The following is a 22,171-nucleotide window of genomic DNA, read 5'->3' on the forward strand; positions in this document are numbered from 1 at the left end:
TTCTGCATGTTGCTGTCCAGTTCTCCCAGCACCATTTGTTAAAGAGACTTTTTTCCATTGGATGTTCTTTCCTGCTTTGTCAAAGATGAGTTGGCCATACGTTTGTGGGTCTAGTTCTGGGGTTTCTATTCTATTCCATTGGTCTATGTGTCTGTTTTGTGCCAATACTATGCTGTCTTGATGATGACAGCTTTGTAGTAGAGACTAAAGTCTGGGATTGTGATGCCTCCTGCTTTGGTCTTCTTCAAAATTACTTTGGCTATTCGGGGCCTTTTGTGGTTCCATATGAGTTTTAAGATTGCTTGTTCTAGTTTCGAGAAGAATGCTAGTGCAATTTTGATTGGGATTGCATTGAATGGGTAGATAGCTTTGGGTAGTATTGACATTTTGACAATATTTATTCTTCCAACCCAGGAGCATGGAATGTTTTTCCATTTCTTTATATCTTCAGTTTCCTTCATAAGCTTTCTGTAGTTTTCAGCATACATATCTTTTACATCTTTGGTTAGATTTATTCCTAGGTATTTTATGCTTCTTGGTGCAATTGTGAATGGGATCAGTTTCTTTGTCTTTCTGTTGCTTCATTATTCGTGTATAAGAATGCAACTGACTTCTGTACATTTTCTATCCTGCGACTTTGCTGAATTCATGTATCAGTTCTAGCAGACTTTTGGTGGAGTCTATCGGATTTTCCATGTATAATATCATGTCCTTTGCAAAAAGTGAAAGCTTAACTTCATCTTTGCCAGTTCTGATGCCTTTGATTTCCTTTTGTTGTCTGATTGCTGATGCTAGCACTTCCAACACTATGTTAAAACAACAGCGGTGAGAGTGGACATCCCTGTCCGTGTTCCTCATCTCAGGGAAAAAGCTCTCAGTTTTTCCCCATTGAGGATGTTAGATGTGGGCTCTTCATAAATGGCTTTTATGATGTTTAGTATAATCCTTCTATCCCGACTTTCTCGAGGATTTTTAAGAAAGCCTGCGGAGGGGCACCTGGGTGGCTCCGTCAGTTAAGCGACTGACTTCGGCTCAGGTCATGATCTCGCGGTCCGTGAGTTCAAGCCTCGCGTCGGGCTCTGTGGTGACAGCTCAGAGCCTGGAGCCTGTCTCAGATTCTGTGTCTCCCTCTCTCTGACCCTCCCCCGTTCATGCTTTGTCTCTCTCAAAAATAAATAAACGTTAAAAAAATTATAAAAAAAAAAGAAAGGATGCTGAATTTTGTCAAATGCTTTTTCTGCATCAATTGACAGGATCGTATGGTTCTTATCTTTTCTTTTATTAATGTGATGTATCACGTTGATTGATTTGTGAATGTTGAACTAACCCTGCAGCCCAGGAATGAATCCCACTTGATCATGGTGAATAATTCTTTTTATATGCTATTGAATTGGATTTCCTAGTATCTTATTGAGAATTTTTGCATCCATATTCATTAGGGATATTGGCCTGTAGTTCTCTTTTTTTTCCGGGTCTCTGTCTGGTTTAGGAATCAAATACTGGCTTCATAGAATGAGTCCGGAAGTTTTCCTTCCCTTTCTATTTCTTGGAATAGCTTGAGAAGTATAGGTATTATCTCTGCTTTAAACGTCTGGTAGAACTCCCTTGGGAAGCCATCTGGTCCTGGACTCTTATTTGTTTGGAGATTATTAACTGATTAAATTTCTTCGCTGGTTATGGGTCTGTTCAAGCTTTCTATTTCCTCCTGATTGAGATTTGAAAGTGTGTGGGTGTTTAGGAATTTGTCCATTTCTTCCAGGTTGTCCAGTTTGTTGGCATATAATTTTTCATAGTATTCTTTGATAAGTCCTTGTGTTTCTGAGCGATTGGTTGTAATCATTCCATCTTCATTCATGATTTTATCTACTTGGGTCATCTCCCTTTTTTTTTTTTTTTTGAGAAGCCTGGCTAGAGGTTTATCAATTTTATTTTTTCAAAAAACCAACTCTTGGTTTCGTTGATCTGCTCTACAGTTTTTTTAGATTCTGTATTGTTTATTTCTGCTCTGATCTTTATTATTTCTCTTCTTTTGCTGGGTTTAGTGTGTCTTTGCTGTCCTGCTTCTATTTCCTTTAAGTGTGTTAGATTTTGTATTTGGGATTTTTCTTGTTTCTGGAGGTAGGCCTGGATTGCAATGTATTTTCCTCTCAGGACTGCCTTTGCTGCATTCCAAAGCATTTGGACTGTTGTATTTTCATTTTCGTTTGTTTCCATAATTTTTTTTAATTTCTTCTCTAATTGACTGGTTGACCCATTCATTCTTTAGTAAGGTGTTCTTTAACCTCCATGCTTTTGGAGGTTTTCCAGACTTTTCCTGTGGTTGATTTCAAGCTTTATAGCATTGTGGTCCGAAAATATGTATGGTATGATCTCAATTCCTTTATACTTATGAAGGGCTGTTTTGTGACCCAGTATGTGATCTATGCTGGAGAATGTTCCATGTGCACTCGAGAAGAAAGTATATTCTGTTGCTTTGGGATGCAGAGTTTTAAATATATCTGTCAAGTCCATCTGATCCAATGTATCATTCAGGGCCCTTGTTTCTTTATTGACCATGTGTGTAGATGATCTATCTATTGTTGTAAGTGGGGTATTAAAGTCCCCTGCAATGACCACATTCTTGTCAATAAAGTTGCTTATGTTTGTGAGTAATTGTTTTATATATTTGGGGCTCCCATATTCAGCACATAGACATTTATAATTGTTAGTTCTTCCTGATGGATAGACCCTGTAATTATTATATAATGTCCTTCTTCATCTTTTGTTACAACCTTTAATTTAAAGTCTAGTTTGATATAATTATGGCTACTCCAGCTTTCTTCTGACTTCCAGTAGCATGATAGTTCTCCATCCCCTCACTTTCAATCTGAAGGTGTCCTCAGGTCTAAAATGAGTCTCTTGTAGACAGCAAATATATGGGTCTTGTTTTTTTTTTTTATCCATTCTAATACCCTATGTCTTTTTGTTGGTGCATTTAGTCCATTTACATTCAGTGTTATTATAGAAAGATATGGGTTTAGAGTCATTGCAATGTCTGTAGGTTTCATGCTTGTAGCGATGCCTCTGGACATTGTCTCACAGGATCCCCCTTAGGATCTCTTGTAGAGCTGGTTCAGTGGTGTCGAATTCCCTCAGTTTTTGTTTGTTTGGAAAGACCTTTATCTCTCCTATTCTAAATGACAGACTTGCTGGATAAAGGATTCTCGGCTTCATATTTTTTCTGTTCATCACATTGAAGATTTCCTGCCATTCCTTTCTGGCCTGCTAAGTTTCAGTAGAGAGATCCGTCACGAGTCGTATCAGTCTCCTTTTATATGTTAGAGCACGTTTATCCCTAGCTGCTTTCAGAATTTTCTCTTTATCCTTGTATTTTGCCAGTTTCACTATATGTCATGCAGAAGATCGACTCAAGTTACATCTGAAGGGAGTTCTCTGTGCGTCTTGGATTTCAATGCCTTTTTCCTTCCCAAGATCAGGGAAATTCTCAGCTATGATTCCTTCAAGTACACCTTCAGCACCTTTTCCTCTCTCTTCTTCCTCTGGAATACCAATTATATGTAGATGATTTCTCTTCAGTGCATCATTTAGTTCTCTAATTTCCCCCTCATACTCCTGGATTTTTTTATCTCTCTTTTTCTCAGCTTCTTCTTTTACCATAATTTTATCTTCTAGTTCCCCAATTCTCTCCCCTGTCTCTTCAATCCGAGCTGTGGTCACCTCTATTTTATTTTGCAGCTCATTAATAGCATTTTTTAGCTCCTCCTGGCTGTTCCTTAGTCCCTTGATCTCTGTAGCAATAGATTCTCTGCTGTCCTCTATACTGTTTCAAGCCCAGTGATTAATTTTATGACTATTACTCTAAAGTCACTTTCTGTTATGTTGTTTAAATCGTTTTTGATCAGTTTGTTAGCTGTCGCTATTTCCCAGAGTTTCTTTTGAAGGGAATTCTTCCGTTTCGTCGTTTTGGATAGTCTCTGCAGTGTGGGGAACTGCAGGACACTTCCCCTGTGCTGTCTTGAATAACTTGCATTGGTGGGTGGGGCTGCAGTCAGACCTGATGTCTGCTCCCAGCCCACCGCTGAGGCCACAGTCAGACTGGTGTGTACCTTCTCTTCCCCTCACCAAGGGGGGATTCACCATGGGGTGGGGTGGCCCGTCTGGGCTACTTGCACACTGCCAGGCTTGTGGTGCTGGGGATCTGGCGTATTAGCTGGGGTGGATCAGCAAGGTGCACAGGGGTGGCAGGGGTAGGCTCAGCTCGCTTTACCTTCGGTGATCTGCTTCGGGAGGGGCCCTGCAGCACCGGGAGGGAGTCAGACCCTCTGCCGGAGGGGATGGATCCACAGAAGCACAGTGTTGTTTGCGCAGTGAAAGCAAGTTCCCTGTCAGGAAATGATTCCTTTTGGGATTTTGGCTGGGGGATGGGCGAGGAATATGGTGCTGGTGAGCGCCTTTGTTTCCATCCGGCCCCTCCGCTTTTGCAAGCCAGACTCAGGAGCTCTGTTTTGCCGGCGGGCCGCCACTCTGCCCGGCTCCTCCCGCCAGTCCGTGTAGCGCGCACCGCCTCTCCATCCTTCCTACCCTCTTCCATGAGCCTCTCATCTACGCTTGGCTCAGGAGAATCCATTCTGCTAGTCTTCTGGTGGTTTTCTGGGTTATTTAGGCAGGCTTGGGTGGTATCTAAGTGATCAGCAGGACACAGTGAGCCCAGTGTCCTCCTACGACGCCATCTTCCGGAGCATCTCCTGCCCCTAATCTCTTTTTGATGATTTTAAACATATTAGTCTTTCTCTGGTTGCTTTATTATGTCAAATTTCTTGGGAATGACTTCTTTCTTTGTTAGTGGATTTTTTTATTTTTTAGAATAATTTCTTTGTGTGCTTTGAAGTTATTTTTTTCCTTTTTTTTTGATTTAACTTTATTTTTTATTTTTCTAAATTTATATCCAAATTAGTATATGGTGAAGCAATGATTTCAGTAGATTCCTTAATGCACCTTACCCATTTAGCCCACCCCCTTCCCACAACCCCTCCAGCAACGCTCAGTTTGTTCTCCATGTTTATGAGTCCCTCTATTTGTTTTGTCCCCCTTCTTGTTTTTATATTATTTTTGTTTCCCTTCCTTTATGTGCATCTGTTTTTTCTCTTAAAGTCCTCAAATGAGTGAAGTCATATGATTTTTGTCTTTCTCTGACTAATTTCATTTAGCATAATTCCATCCACGTGGATGCAAATGGCAAGATTCCATTCTTTTTGATTGCTGAGTAATACTCCATTGTATATATATACCACATCTTCTTTATCCATCCATTAATGGGCATTGGCTCTTTCCGTACTTTGTCCATTGTTGATAGTGCTATCAACATGGGGGTGCATGTGTCCCTTCGAAACAACACACCTGTATCCCTTGGATAAACAGCACACCTGTATCCTTTGGATAAATACCTAATAGTGCAATTGCTGCATCATAAAGTAGTTCTATTTTTATTTTTGGGGGGAACCTCTATACTGTTTTCCAGAGTGGCTGCACCAGCTTGCATTCCCCCCAATAACACAAAAGAGATCCTTTTTCTCCTTGCCAACATCTGTTGCCTGAGTTGTTAATGTTAGCCATTCTGACAGGTGTAAGGTGGTATCTCATTGTGGTTTTGATTTGTATTTCCCTGATGATGAGTGATGTGGAGCATTTTTTCATGTGTCGGTTGGCCATCTGGATGTCTTCTTTGGAGAAGTGTCTATTCATGTCTTTTGCCCATTTCTTCACTGGATTATTTGTTTTTTTGGGTGTTGAGTTTGATAAGTTCTTTGCATATTTTGGATACTAACCCTTTATCTGATATGTCATTTGCAAATATTGAAATTATTATTAGTGATGGTGATGGAAGCTCTATATTGATGGAGGCAGCTCTGGTGAGCTGCGCTTAAGTGGTACTTCCTTTGTCTACATTTCTCTCTTTTTCTCTGTGTCCACTGTCCCTGTAGGATGGCTCTGAGTTTGCCTCTTGGTAGTCCCCATGGCCCTCAGTTCAGAACCAACTCCTGTAGGGTGGGGCTTTACTCCCCAGGATCAAGCAGATTCAGGCCTTTAGCCAGCTGGGGTTTGGCCAAGTTCACAGTGGCACCATGAACTTTGTTCTTTTCCATTTTGCCCTCTGCCAGTGAACAGCTGCTGGTTGTGACGTTCCTTGGCCTCTGTTCCTGGGTCAGAGAGCAAGGCTGGTTTTGTCCCCTGCCGCTGTGGCACACTGTCAATCATATTCCCTGTAGCATGAGCCCCTAGCACACCACTCTCCAGTCCTTAGGTGGAGCCCAGTGAGCTGATTGTGCTAACCTCCACTCCATACTGCACATTTCTAGTCTATTTCTAATCCACCACAGTGGTCACTTTGTTTAGCATGGTCACATGTTAAAAAATAGACTTTTATTTAGAGCAGTCTTCAGTTCGCCGAAAAATTGATTGGCAGGTACTGAGATTTCCCACATACCCCGTGTCCCCCACATATGCAGTTTCCTCCACTATCAAAAAGCCAGCTGCTGTTTAAACTTCCTGTTCAAATACAATTTCAGGTTGTCAAAGATTCTCCCAGGTGTCAGTTTGGTTATTTTGAAAGGAGTGGTAGTATTTTCTCCATCTACTTACTAACTTACTACACTTCAGTAGGAAAAAAGCAAGTAATACTACTTTGTATTTTGGTTTCAAAAGAATATTGAATAAGGGAGTTAAATTAATTATAATGGTGTTGTTTCTTATGCAAGAAGTATTTAACCACATTTTCTACTGAGTTTATATAAACTCAAAATCGTATTATCATTAGTGTTATCATCTACAATTAGAGCATTTTATGCCAAGCAAAGAGAAGAGCTATAATTTGTAAGAAAAGCATGTTGCAATGGAAATAATAAGAAACATTAAAGAACAAAAGCTTTGTTAATACACAAAATATATCCAAGTGTTTAAGAAACCTTAAAATGCAGCCTATTAACTTACTAACTGGATGTCAGTTCATTGTGAGGACTAAAGTAGAAGTTTAATATATTAGAGAATTATAGAAAGTAGAGGTAACAGAGCGGCAACCAGTTTTAGGTAATATTTCGTCTAATTTATAATCATCGTAAAGAGCACTTCACCAAGCAAATAATCCTTGTTTTGGTCAGATGGGTTTTTTTCATTCACACTATGTCTGTACATCAGATGACTACATCTACCTCCTCAGGTTTGCCCTCTCTGCTATCATTATTAACAGTGGGGTCAGCAGGACCAAAATGGGGACAATTGAGGGAATAAAAAAAGTGAAAGGTATAATAAAGAGACCAAAATGTATGTGCATGGATGGCCAGTTTTGGGCTCATGATACATTCTTCCCATGAATTTCACTGCAGTTTTGGGTAAGATGACTCCCACCCCCCCCATCCCGTTCAAGGGAGGGGCCCATGTTGACGTGCCTGATGCTCAGAGCATCTTGCTAAACACCTGTGATGTGACGAATACGTTATTTTTCAACAATCTGGATAAAAATGCAGTCTTCTATTTTCATCACACAACCTGACTAAATCTGCAGCATGTGAGCATGGCAAGAAGAAACTGCAATAAAAACGGTCAGAGATGAAGTGTGTTTTAAGAGACTAAATTCTCCATTGTAGGTAAATAATGTTTAGAAAGGTAAATCGTTAGATTTTGATATTGATAAAACATTTTTCAAAATTCAAAATAAATAAGAATAATCAATTTTTGACAGGCTCTGAGTGCTTAAAATAATTTTGCTTCCACCATAGCACATGCTATGTGCTTGACACTGACTCCACTGAAACTGAGTTCTAAGCGAATTCATCAATATTAAAGATCATTGTGTGTTGTAAAAAATGATTAAAAAATAAAGTGACATCATCTGTTTTCTCTTCCAAGATTTTATTTAAGTTCAAGTTAGTTAACATGTCCTGCATTATTGGTTTCAGCAGAATGTAGTGATTTATCATTTACATACAACACCCAGAGCTCGTCACAAATGCCCTCCTTGATGCCCTTCACCCATTCGATCCAACCCTCCATATACCTCCCTTCAGCAACCCTCCATTTGTTCTCTATAGTTAAGTCTCTCATGGTGTGCCTCCCTCTCTGTTTTTATTTTATTTTTCCTTCCCTTCCCCTGTGTTCATCTGTTTTCTTTCTTAAATTCCACATATGAGTAAATTCATATGGTATTTGTCTTTCTAAGCATATACTTATTTGCTTAGTATAATACACTCTAGTTCCATCCACGTTGTTGCAAATGACAAGATTTCATTCTTTTTTGGTGGCTGAGTAATGTTCCATTATATACATACACCTCCCATGTTCTTTATCCGTTCATCAGTCAATGGACATTTGGGTTATTGATATAATTTGGCTATTGTTAATAGTGCTGCTGTAAATACTGGGGTGCATGTGCCCCTTCAAATCAGTATTTTTTTGTATCCTTTGAATGAATACCTGGTAGTACAATTGCTGGATCATAGGATAGTTCTATTTTTAACTTTTTGAGGAGCTTCTATGCTGTTTTATAGAGTGTCTGTACCAGTTTGCATTCCCATCAACAGTGTAAGAGGGTTCCCCCTTCTCTGTATCCTTGCTAGCATCTATTGTTTCCTGAGTCGTTAATTTTAGCCATTCTGACAGGTGTGAGGTGGTATCTGGTATCTGGCAGTGGTTTTGATTTGTATTTCTCTGATGATGAGTGATGTTGAGCATTTTTTTCATGTGTCTGTTAGCCATTTGAATGCCTTCTTTGGAGAAATGTCTGTTCATGTCTTCTGCCCATTTCTTCACTGGATTATTTTTGGGAGGTTGAGTTTGATAAGTTATTTATAGACTTTGGATACTAGCCCTTTGTCTTATATGTCATTTGCAAATATCTTCTCCCAGTCTGTAGGTTGCCTTTTAGTTTTGTTGATTATTTCCCTTGGTGTACAGAAGCTTTTTTTCTTGATGAAGTGCCAATAGTTCTTTTTTGCTTTCATGTCCCTTGCCTCTGGAGATGTATCTGGTAAGAAGTTGCTGCGGCCATGATCAAAGAAGTTGCTGCCTATGTTCTCCTCTAGAATTTTGATGGTTTCCTGTCTCACAGTTAGGCCTTTCATCCATTTTGAATTTATTTTTGTGTATGGTGTAAGAAAGTGGTCAAGTTTCATTCTTTTGCTTATTGCCATCCAATTTTCCCAACACCATTTGTTGGAGAGCTTGTCTTCTTTCCATTGGATAGTCTTTCCTGATTTGTTGAAAATGAGCTGACCCTATAGTTGTGGGTCCATTTCTGGGTTCTCTATTCTGATCCATTGATCTATGTGTCTGTTTTTGTGCCAGTACCATACTGTCTTGATGATTACAGCTTTGTAATATAGCTTGAAGTCTGGAATTGTTTTACTTTTCTATTTCAACATGACTTTTTGGTACTCGGGGTTTTTGTGGCTCCACACAAATTTTAGAATTGTTTGTTCTTGCTTTGTGACAAAACGCTGGTGGTATGTTGATAGGGATTGCATTGGATGTACAGATTGCTTTGGGGAGTTTAGACATTTTAACAATATTTGCTCTTCTAATCCATAAGCATGGAAGTTTTCTCCATTTCTTGGTTTCTTCTTCAATGTCTTTGAAATGATGTGATCCATGCAAGTGACTCACATGCTGTTTTTGTACTTGCAGGTTTTAAATCCATTCTACGTGTTCCAAGCCTTTACCCTAACTTTGTGGCTGTCTCAAGGTTACATAGAATACTCTGTGGCCATCATCATCTTGTCTATTATCTCCATTGTCTTAAGTGTGTATGATTTGCGACAGGTAAGAGCTAAAATCACAGTTGGGGGGCGCCTGGGTGGCTCGGTCGGTTAAGCGTCCGACTTCGGCTCAGGTCATGATCTCACGGTCCGTGGGTTCGAGCCCCGCGTCGGGCTCTGTGCTGACAGCTCAGAGCCTGGAGCCCGTTTCAGATTCTGTGTCTCCCTCTCTCTGTGACCTTCCCCTGTTCATGCTCTGTCTCTGTCTCAAAAATAAACGTTAAAAAAAAATTTAAAAAAATCACAGTTGGGTTCTATTTAGCTTAAGGTGCACAAGAAGCAAAGCCTATGGGTTTTCAACTGACAGCAAGGAGTAGCTTTGTGAAACTTAAGTCATAAAGCAAAAAACAAGGGCTTACTAAATGTGAGAGCTCAGGAGGAGATCTTCAGAAATAGCAGGTAGATGTAAATGTCTTTGCAAACCCGGATTTATCGACTGAAGGCTGACCCGCATACAGTGTTCAGAAGGACTCCGAGGCTGTATCTGAGTATGGTGGGAAAGAATGCTTTGATGGATTAATGATGACAACATACCTTTCCATCATTGTTCATCTTATAGCTATTTAAATTTTTTTAAATGTTTTAACTTATTTTTGAGACAGAGACAGAGCATGAACAGGGAAAGGTCAGAAAGAGAGGGAGACACAGAATCTGAAGCAGACTCCAGGCTCCGAGCTGTCAGCACAGAGTCCGACATGGGGCTTGAACTCACAGACTGTGAGATCATGACCTGAGCTGAAGTCAGATGCTTAACCGACTGAGCCACCCAGGCGCCCCATCTTATAGCTATTTAAAGTCTCCCTTTTTAAAAAGAGTATTTTTTTAAAGTTTATTTATTTTGAGAGAGAGCAAGTGAGCATGAGCAGGGAAGGGGAAGAGAGAGGGGAAGAGAGAATTCCAATAAGGCAACATGGGTTTTGATCTCATGAAATGCTAGATCATTACCTGAGTTGAAAACAAGATTCAGACGCAGCTGACTGACTGAGCCATCCAGGTGCCCCAAAATAATCAGTCTTCTAAATGAGATAGCAGTGCATTCTGAAATAGAATTTTGCTGAATATTACTTATAACTCCACAGTCCCTGCAAGTCTCAGCTCCCCACAGTATCTTTCTAGAAAACGTTTGGCTACTTTGCTTAAGAATCATCAGCTTGAAAATCAGGAGGCAACCCCAAAAACGATGTCTCACTGTATTTTTTTATGTTTTTGAAAACTTGACTATGGAATTAGCTTTGTAGAGATGGGGCTGGGGGCTGGGCATTGTTACGGTACACTGTGTCAGCCTGTCAACTCTACCGCACTGTTGAAACCGCCTAGTCTCAAGTTTCATCCTTCACCTCCAGGGAAAAAAACTAAGATCCAGGGAGCTTGTTCCAAATCAGAGTGTGGTTTTGTGACAGAGTCAGAGCTTCTGGCTCCTCATAAAATGAAACTCTGCCACATGTGCGATATTTCCTTAGCATAAGGCACTTTCCAAAGTAGTGTCACAGCTGGGAATGAAAGTCAAACACAAGTGTTGAGAAGGGAGATGAGTTCTCGATGTCCACACAGTGAGCTCTGGGCACAAGTCAGAAAGGCAGACGTGGGCCTTTACATAAGCCTAACTGAAAGGGAGCTTTCATTCCTATTCCATTTCAGTGGCTCAACAATATTAAATCTAATATCGGCTCGTTATCTGGTTTTAGATCCTACAAATTTTGAGTTATGAAGTCTTTGATGAGAAATGAAAGAAAGACAATAGATATGTAAAGAGTTAGGAAACAGGATCTAAAAATGAAAAGTTAGATGAATGGAGATACTTTGAGCTGGAGAGCAGGCTACTAGGACTTTGTTTTGTTTCTGATTTTCTGCCTTTTTAAACAGTGAGTACCTAGGTGTGTTTTTTCACAAACTAATTTATATCACAAAGATGTTAAGAGTGACCAGCAACTTGCCTGGTTGCCAAGGCCTGGGGGGGGGGGGGAGTAACTGTCTTTCTGGTGAACTCTGGGCCTTTGAGCAAAAGCATGACCATAGACACCAAGACAATAAAGATCTGACTATTCTGCTGAGTCTCAATAGAAAAGTAGAGTGTCCTAAGCTTTTACCTTAGTCGTTTGATAAAGGTATGTAATGTGAAGCCCGCAGATAGAATTTCTAGTTTCTGGGTTTTGAGAAATCTTTCCTTAATAGAATATCTGATTTGATACGTGCAAGCCATTCATACACTTTCTGGCTTAAGTCACACGTCAGTGAATACAGCCCTTCTCGCATGTCATTCCTTCCAATGGGGCTACATCTACGCACAGTCACTCGGATATATCGTCATGAACCATCCAAATGTTCTCAGGAAAAACACAGAACTCTCTGAGGCCTTTTGGGAGGGAGATCTTATCTAGTCAGATTGAAAACCTCCCCCTTACCTCTCCTGTTTGTGTTACTTGGTGCTGTTATAATCAGTTTCCTCATCTGTAGAAGGTGTGTATGTGTGTGGGCACGTGAGTGTGTGTTGGTGTTAGAGTTGAGCGAATTAAATGAAACAATCACTTTGAATACTTATATTTCTGGTACCTAGTAGGCACTTAGTAAAATGTTAGTTCTTGTTATCATTGATATTGTTGCTGTTTTTATTATTAAAAGTTAGGGAAAGTTGGCAAGGGACAGATGGGAGGGGGAGGGGGTACAGAGATTAAAGAGAACAGGAGGCAGCATGGGACCATCGGGACAGGGCTGGTAACCACCGCTGGTTCACTCATATGAGCCCGAGGACTCTGTTTTCCTTGGGCTCACTTTCCTCAGCTATATACATGGTGGAGGTTATACCCTACTTTTTTAGGTCTCACCATTTTAGGATTCTATCATTTTGCCAGGGCCACTGACAAGGAATGAAAAAAAGCCCTTGAAAACTTTAGAACGCTAGTAAGAAATTTTCTGGCCACTGGAAATCTGAGAGCATGTGCTGCAAACTGGAGTTAATTCCTATTGGACCCTAATAGTGTTCAGTTGGACTTTAGTCCTAAACTACTCAAGTCAGGATGTGTATGAAGAATAGAAACCTGTCTAAATTACCCTAATCACCAAAGGGATATGTATTATAAATATGTACCAGTAGCTCATAGGACCCAAAGACATGAAGTACAGTGGACTTTAATGGAGCCTGTACCCATGAACTTGGGTTACTCTCTCCAGCCTCCTATTCCCTGACAAGCATGAAAGTAAGTACACATGTTTTGGGGCAAGCACTGCAACCCCCCTCCTCTTAGAACTCTGGCAGCCTGCAACTAGTTTGCTCTAGGTGGCTCTCTCTTTCCACTGGCACACATAGTTGGAACAGGGGGTATCTGACCCAGCGGAAGCCAGTCCATCAGCAGGAATCATGCCCATATATCTTTTAGCCTGGGATCCAAGCCTAAGGACTTGAAGCTGTCTGTCATGCTCTGTCAGGAATGTGATGTGAAAAGTGATGCTAGGACCAGGGTGGCAGCCCTTGATCCTTGTGTGTGGACAAGCAGAGAAAAAAACTTGCACAAAGAACGAACCAAATACACAGTGAGACACAGAGGTGAGCCATACGGAGCCCAGCAGAAAGGGAGAGGGCAGAGAGACAGAGAGCAAACGAATAACCTGCTCTTGATAGCATTTCCTGCTCCTGTTTGGAGCCCTTGGGAGCTCTGGCTTCACTTCCCACTTTCGGTTAGTGAGATGTCCCTGCATCTTCACAATTTCTCATCTGCTTAAACCAGTTTAACCAATTTCTGTTGCCTGTAATCAATGGGTCCCAAGTAAATGTGGTGCTACCACTTGATGTGTTACACCCCTTACAATGTTTCCACATATTTCCCCTGACTTAAATATATACTTCCCATCTACATGTTTATGACAAATTTCAGTCTCTCCTCAAGTTCCTTTACACTATTTTTTTTTTCATTTGGAACATAGGTATAACTGTCTTTAAGGAAACGGAAAAGAAATATAGAGATTCCTGTGTGAGAGTTGGGAAGGGTTACAGAGAAAACAGGTTTGATTCAATACTCTAGAGGGCAATGTTTCAGTGAGAGAATTAGTCAAGATTCCTAAGCTCCTGACCCATTAAGTCAAAATATCCAAGGTAACAAGAGGAATCTGTGCTTTTTCACAGTTTCATAACAGGTGCTTGTCATGCATTCTGAAAGCTTAAGAGCTGTTGTTCCAGAGGAATCCACCAAAAGACAAATTCAAGCACTAAGATCCCCAATACATTTATTTATTTATGTCATCATTAGCTGAATGTCTATTTCATTTTTTCTCCTCTATAAGATGCAGAGAAATACAAGTTTATGTGGAGATTTACTTATGTATTTATTAATTTGTTTTAATAAAACAGGAACATACTTTGTACATTAATCTGGAACTTGCATTTGTCACTTTACAATAAATATAACGGCCATCTACCACGTAAATAAATAATTCTAGATCACGTTTAAAAATAACGGTGTGAAATTCCATGGTATATCATAATTTGTTCAGCCATTCGTTTATTTCTAGAAAATAAGGGGCTTCCTTTCCAATTTTTGCCACCACAGGTATGCTGAATTACACACAACTACAATATAGATGTGTCCTTACATATGAGTGTTTGCATTTGTTTTTAGTAAAATAATCAAAAGCCAGGTTGCTGAATCAAAAGATATGTATATTTTGGATGTTAATAGATCCTGCGATAGTTATTATTTTCTTAAATAAAATAACGGCAACATATGAGAGTATCCATTTCTCCAGATCCTCACCAGTGTTATATATTGATGTTTAAATTTTTTTCAGTCTAATGTGTTTTTAAAAAATTGTGTCCCAATGATGTTTTAATTTATATTCCACTAATTATTGGTGAGATTAGATACACTTTCCTCCAATAGATATATGCGTTTTTGTTTTCTATTTATTCTCTTTATATATCCATCATCCACGTGGAAAAGTTTTATTTCTTAGTCTATCATTTTTCCTCTGACTTGACTTTTGTCAGATATTTTAAAATGTGTGCAGTCAAATATGTTTCTCTTTTTCTGGGTTTCTGCGTTTCTTGTTTTGCTTCTCAAGTTCTCTTCTAAAAGTAGGCATGCTCTGTTCTATTTGTAATTTTCTCAATATTTATTTTAAAATCTTTAATGAATCTTAAATATTCAGGTTCTACATCTTAAAATCCCTACATGTCTTTGTTTAAAATAGTAACTGGCTTGGGAACTTCACTTGATGGCAGAACTGCAAAAGCTTTAACAAGGAGACATTAATTCCATTAGCAGTTAATATTTGGGTTTTTTTTTTAAGTTTTATTGATTTATTTTGAGAGAGAGACAGTGTGAGGGGGGAGGGACAGAGAGAGAGAAATACAGAGAATCCCAAGCAGAGTCTAAGCTGTCAGCACAGAGCTTGATGGGGCACTTGAACCCACAAAACCGTGACATCATAACCTGAGCCGAAACCAAGAGTCGGACTGTTAACTGACTGAGCCACCCAGGTGCCCTTGCAGTTAATATTTGTTAACAAAAGCTTATCAGACCCAAACTCTAAGGGATCTTGTAACATTATACAAAATGGGCCAGTTTCCTGAAACTATTTTTGCAGTTTAAATCACAAATGCTCACCAATCAATATTTCTTTAGCACAATTTGTAACGGGCTCCCCCCGTCTGTGACAGATGTGCTTGTGTGAGGCATGGGAGCCCCTAAAATGATACGCATGTGGTTGTGGTGTCCTCCCACCACCTGAGACGGAGGGATGGGGACAATCAGGGAGGTGAAGTGACTTGCTCAGTAATAGTGGCTATAGATCCCAGCCCCGGGTTTCCTGATTCTACATCAAGTACTTCACACTGTCCCACGGAGCAAAATCTCAAAGAGACCTATGAGTTTCCTTGCAGCAGTAAACGATTGATAATTTTATTATGAAAATATTTGGGAAAGGGGCTGCTGGAAATGGAAGGAGCATCTACCGTCATTTATAAGTCATGCTAAAGAAATAACAGCTTTTGAAAATTGCAGGAGGGGAGGTGTTTGCAGGAGTGGAATAAACTATCTTTCTGCATCTGCTGTGGCCCCAAATCATGCAGCAGAGAGGCACCTTGCCTACGCCAAGAAACACCCTCGGCAGCCCCTTTCTAACAAGTTTGGTGCAGGTATGAGTGTAAATTGAGCTGGCACTCAACTGTATTTACACTGAGCCATGTTGCATACTCTATTGCTGGCTCCACAGGCGGCCGCTAGACACAGCACTGAGAGTATCTGACCCATGGTGCCTTGCCTTTCGCCATCACTGAGCTGGGCTCAAAAGACACCTGAGTTAGTGCCCTCATTACTCATCTCTGGAGGAAATCCAGCCACAGCAAACACAAGGACACACAGCAACAGATGCCGGAATAATAACAATATGCAAATTAGTCTTGGAAACTGATCCTGGTCCCACTAAACCGGGACTGGAGAAACCAGAGGGGGCCTAATGAAAATCAGGCAGCGAGGTTCCAAATCACGGCAAGCATCATAGCACCTGCTTTCTCCTAGCTGGTTGGTTGTCATAGAAACCTGTGTTTGTAGAGTTTCTGGGTACATTAGCTCAGAGAGGAGGCTTATATTATCCTTCTCCAGTGTTGTTGGGAGACGTGAAATAATTCAGTTCTATTAAGTAAATATTTGCTGAGGGCCTACTATGTGACAGACTCCAGGGGTACATAGATGAGTGTTTGGCTCTTTGAACCACCTGCTTCACACAGGAGACCTGACAAGAAAACGGCTGTAATGGAATTGGTCATACACTAATACAGGCGGAAACACAGGGAGCAGAACAATGAATTCTTTCTGAGATGTTAGAGACTTATGGAGTGGAGATGACGTTTGAGCCAGACTTTATGTGAAGGATTAGGAGTTTGCTGGTAGAAAACCTGGGTGAGCATTCCAGGTAATAGCTTGAACGAAGGCATGGAAGCATGGCAGGTTTTGCAGAATGCTAAACCTGATGAATAAATCCTGCTTGATGCCATAATGATTTTTGAGAGAGCATTTTGAACTTATACTTCGCCACTTCCAAATGTGTTGATTATCATCCTCTTAAGCTAGGGTGAAATTCTCATGGCAGTGACTAGAAGAGTTTGCTAAGCAAGAAAGTAACTTAAAGAAATTTATAACAAAGGAAGGTTATTTATCTTCTTAAAGGAAAAAAGCTATTTTCAAGCACTTTAGGGGAACATATTCATCAACAGAAAAGGCTTTAGAGTCAGATAAACCCAGATTTTACTGTCAATCTTTTTTTTTTTTAAATTTTTTTCAACATTTATTTATTTTTGGGACAGAGAGAGACAGAGCATGAACGGGGGAGGGGCAGAGAGAGAGGGAGACACAGAATCGGAAACAGGCTCCAGGCTCTGGGCCATCAGCCCAGAGCCTGACGCGGGGCTGAAGTCGGACGCTCAACCGACTGCGCCACCCAGGCGCCCCGCAATCTTAATACTTAGTAAATGAAGACAAGTTACTTTAACATTTCCAAGACACTGGCTTGTTTTTGTTTTTTGTTTTTTGTTTCTTTTTGGTCGTTTTATTTTGCTATATGTACATTGGAGACAATAATATCATCATAGGATTATTTTGAGGAGAAAAAAAAATCAAGCAATACATTTCAAGTGCTTACAACAGTGCCTGGCACGTAGTAGTTGCTTACTGTTTTAAACTGTCTAATAATAATAATACTGTGAGCCATTTATAAACCCCAGGTTATTTCTTCTATGAAGTCTTAGGGGCTTTGACTAAATCTCTGATATGCAAAACATATCCGTATCAGACATGTTGAGTTTTGAAGGAGCTTGAAAATGATTCAATTCAATGTCATTTGTTTACAGAAAGAACAAGTAACATAAAGTGAAATTTCTTACATACAGGTACATGGCTGGTTAGTGGGTAAACTTGACCCACGACTCAGGAGTCCTGAATGAATCCAGTGTTCTTGTCCCAGAACCACGATGACTTTCTCGCTATTACCCATCAGTAAAATGGATGCCCCAATAGGCAAGCCTCAGAAAGTCAAGTTAGGGCAATGACTATGTACCTAACAAACAGCAGTACCATTTCTTCCACTCTGTTGGTCCAAATGATTGAAGTGTTGCCTTTCCTAAAAAAAAAAAAAAAATGGAGTAAATAAGAAATTGTTCTGTATAAATAAAAACACCAAATTTATTAATTTCTCTCAAGAGGAAAATTGTGTAATTGTGTGTAATGTTTATCTAGTGACATTGGCTACCTTAAAAATCATCAAGAGGACAGATAAAAATAATTTACCGTACCATCTAAAAGGAAAGTTGTATATTTGAATTAGGTTAAGCTATGTTTAAAGCACTGTTGACGGTATTCAGATCTCTTCTACTTAGAAGTATCCAAGTAAGTGACGTCCATACAGAAGGAGGCAGTGCCTTCCAGGGATGCCCCTGCCAATGGGGTCGCCTACAGTCAGTGTATGGAACTGTGTGGACAATTTGCCCTCACTCTTCTGCCTTCCTGTCTCCTGAGTTATCCCAATAGATGCTGCCTTCGCTTCTCCAGGCTGCTTCCATTTCCTCCACTTAGCACAGGGTGGTATCTCAGTGAATTCCATCCTAAGCAAATCTTCCAAGGGGATGCATTAGACAAAACAATGCTGTTTTTCCAACAGCAACTTTCTTATTAATCATTAACCCTTGCTGAGCTCTTACCATTGTAATGAGTAATATCCAAAGGGATAACTAAGAGAAGCATTACTTAAATTTTGAAAACCCTCTAGAAGAGCTACTGTTAATATCTCCACTTTCAGATCAGGAAAAGGGAGTTAACTAAGCTGAATAATGCCTAAGGGGAAGCACCAGGGTTCTGGAGCATCGTGGCTTCAGTCTCCAGACTGACCCAATGGGAAAATCCACCAGTTTGTAAAAGAGGGGATAAAATTCCACGTAAAATCAAAACATAACTCAAATATTCCCAGGCTTTTACAATGGAAAGATCAAATTCATTTTTGTTGTTTTATAGACAGGGAAACGGGTACCGAGAGGGAACCTAATCTGTTCATGGTCTTGTTCTTCCCTTGTGTCATCGTGCGCCCTTAAGAAGTACAACCTCGGGGACTTAGCGTTGGTCCTTGGGGACAGTGGTTGTGCATTATGTGTCCTGGAATTGAAATAGCACTAAACTAATTACCATATTTGTTGCTATAAGTCGGGGGTTGGCTGCGGTAGGGATTGGGGCAGGGAAGCAGAAATGCTAAAGTAGAGCTTGAGCCTTTGCCCAAGGAGGTTTTGCTGTGTGACAGGCTTGGTATTTACAGTATTGAGATCATGTGGTTTTCCGGTTATGGACTATCTGATACTTAAACGTTGACTTTGAATTGGTAGCAATCAGTGAAGCTGCACAACCTTGTGGAGGATCACAATAAAGTCCAGGTTACAGTCATGGTAAAGGACAAAGGTACGTGATATATTCTGCCATCTTCAGCATCCTGATATTTCAGAGTGGAATCAGTCCCATTTGTTATTGATTATTAGTTGAGGAGAAAACCTTTTCTGATGAAACCCAGGACGGAGGCTAAAGTAAGGTAAATAAGACTTTTAAGATGACAAACTTAAGGAGGAAAGGTCAGGCAAACGCTGACCTGCTTTTCCAGGACCCAGACGGTGAGCACCTCACTGAATTTTGTACCCTGAGTACCTTGCATGCCTCCTCCTGATTGAACCATTTTGACCCAGTGTCTGAGTCGCTTCCAACTCCCTCTGCCTTCCCATATTTCACTCACTGGAATGTTACTGGGTAAGCTTTCTTGAGGCGTTTTGATTTCCCCAACTACTGATCCCAAACAGACCTTGAATTCTAACAGCTTCAATCTGTTATCCAGAATCCAGACCCGAAGAATGCTTGTAAATGGCTGACTGGACTCAGTATTTGCTCTGACTTACCCTGGGTTGGGGTGGCCATGGCTCTCTGTAAGGAGCAGGGAGCTGCAGCCCAGAGTAGCAGAAACTGGCTGGGTGGTTCATCCCAACAAGTGCCCTCCTCCCAGTTCTCATCCCAGGGCTCATCCGAGTGCTCATCCCAACAAGTGCCCTCCTCAATGCCCATCACCCACTTTCCCCTCCCCTGCAACCCCCATCAACCCTCAGTTTGTTCTCAGTATTTAAGAGTCTCTTGTGGTTTGCCTCCCTCCCTCTCTGTAACTTTTTTATTTTTTTCCCCTTCCCCCATTCTTAAGTAAAAACAGGAAAAGGTCAGCCAGTCACGGGAACTTTGTTGTGTAGGTTTGCAGAAGCTGGAATCCCATCTCTTGGTTCCTGGGGATACTCTTATTCTTCCAGGAAAAACTTCATTGCCATGTGATGCTATCCTGATTGATGGAAGCTGTGTGGTGACTGAAGGCATGCTCACAGGTAGGCCATTGCCATGGAGCTGCTTCTTTCCTGTCCAACATCTCGGCCAAGAGCAAAGCAGATCAACATAGCCTTACCTGCCTGATAGTAAGATATTGAAAGATAGGTGAGGTAGACACGGTTAGGCTATTCATGCAGGTGAAGACTCCATAAATGCAAACGGGATAAAATGTATCCCGTTTATATAATGTATACCCGTAATATAAGAATCAAATGATAATAAATACAAAATTAGAAGAAAAGTCTAATATATGTGATTGGTTAATTTCCTGATGCGTGGGGTGAATAAGATCCTTTGGTTCAGAGGACGGTGAGAGAGTTAGACTACTTGATGCACGATGTCTTCATAAACATGAGCATGGTTTACACACCTATCCAAACAAAACACAACCAGAAACCACCAACTCTTATAATTGGCAGGATGCAGAGATTTTATACAGCCCTGCTCTCTGTAGATGGAAAACGGAGCCCCAGTCTTTGCTGGAAGAGTATTGAGTTGAACCTTCAGGAAAGTCGGTGTAACATTCTATTCTTTAGAATTGTGTTTCCAGTTGATCCGACCAAGCAGAAAGCCAGTTTTCTTGTAACAACGGTTTGAACTGTCGTCCTTGCTCTCATTTGCGCTTTGTAAAGTTCACTTGAATTTGTGTAATTAGTAAGGCACTATTTATAAAATATTCTTTAGGCAAAACCAAAACACATGGGACATCATGATGAGAGAAGAAACTATACAACAACACAAAAATAGAAAGTGTGTGTCTTTCGTGCTTACAAATTGTTGTATTTTTCTGTTCCCAAGTTGCTAAAGACAGGAAACACACACACACACACACCTTTTTAATATCACCTAAATGTAAAGAGAACCATCGATTCCTAAATTGTTCAACACAAGCAGATTTCACATTAAAAATGGGTCTGCTTAATTTAAAATTGAGACAAGGAAATGTAGTAAACATAACTATGCTCGGTATAATTACAAAATGCCCCTTTAGTGTGTTGAAATCTAACTGCCTTATAATGATAGTGATGAGGATTTGCATACTGATGATATCTTTCATCCGGAATGTTGCCATAGCACCCAACGTGCAAACCTCAAGCCCAAGAAAAACTGGCCTCCTAAACCAAAGACAGCAACTGTCTCACATTTCCCAGCAGCCTGCCAGTGAAGAATGGCTTCTCTCATTGGTGACAGAGCATGGCTGTGAGAAAACAGGGAAGGAGAGATCACAGTGTTTACTCCGCTGGGTCTACTGACTGGGATGCTTGGTTCCTGCCTTCTGAGGAAAACTCAGAGAAAGAAATGGTAGAGATGGCAAACAAAGCTGCCTTTCAATGTGCAAAACTGACCTAAAATGATCTTAAGTAGTGAGTGGCTTTTCTTAGGTCTACTTCTAGAAAAAGAAGGTCACCAGCATTAATATCTGTGTAAACTATGTACTGGTAAAAATCCGTTTTAGAGACAGACACATAAAACAGAAATATATTTCTTTCTCATTGTTTTCTTTGGAAAGATCTAAGACCATCATACTCTAAATACTTTATTACATGGTCTACATAGATCTGCCCACTCACGTATACATTTGCAAAAAGGATCCTGATTGAACAATAAGATTATGCTTAGATTCCTGAAACTGCATATGTCTTCCTCGAGCATTTGTCCAAGAATGTGACTCAGGTTTTTTTGTTTGTTTGTTTGGGTTTTTTTTTTTTTTTTGTCCCATGTGCAAACCAGTCTTTCGTATATATAGAAGTCTTTATTTAGAAGAGAAATAGCAAATACTCCAAACATCTTTAGAGTAATGAATGTTTTATAAATAATTTTTATATCTCACTTCATCATAGGATAAACAAATTAGGAATTATTATAATACCCAATTTACAAATGAGGAAATGCAGGTGAGAAGGGACCAGACTGCCCAGCTAGCCAGTATCAGGGCTGGAGGTGGTATTTTTTGCTCCCAGACGTGAGGGGTCACCGGATTGA

General features: G+C 40.3%; 1 protein-coding gene across 2 annotated transcripts in view; it reads left to right on the plus strand.

Annotated features, from left to right (window-relative positions):
• The window catches only part of ATP13A5 (ATPase 13A5), a 114,116-nt gene that overhangs the window by 29,938 nt on the left and 62,007 nt on the right, over nucleotides 1–22,171 (plus strand). For both annotated transcript variants that reach the window (XM_040466337.1, XM_040466336.1), the window contains exons 7-9: nucleotides 9,676–9,810; nucleotides 19,162–19,234; nucleotides 20,059–20,187. In XM_040466337.1, the coding sequence (XP_040322271.1) occupies nucleotides 9,676–9,810; nucleotides 19,162–19,234; nucleotides 20,059–20,187 (337 nt within the window). The remainder of the gene's footprint in view (nucleotides 1–9,675; nucleotides 9,811–19,161; nucleotides 19,235–20,058; nucleotides 20,188–22,171) is intronic.

The sequence above is a fragment of the Herpailurus yagouaroundi genome, unplaced genomic scaffold (assembly GCF_014898765.1).
Source record: "Herpailurus yagouaroundi ecotype Mexico unplaced genomic scaffold, PumYag 571, whole genome shotgun sequence".
Taxonomy (NCBI): Eukaryota; Metazoa; Chordata; class Mammalia; order Carnivora; family Felidae; genus Herpailurus; species Herpailurus yagouaroundi.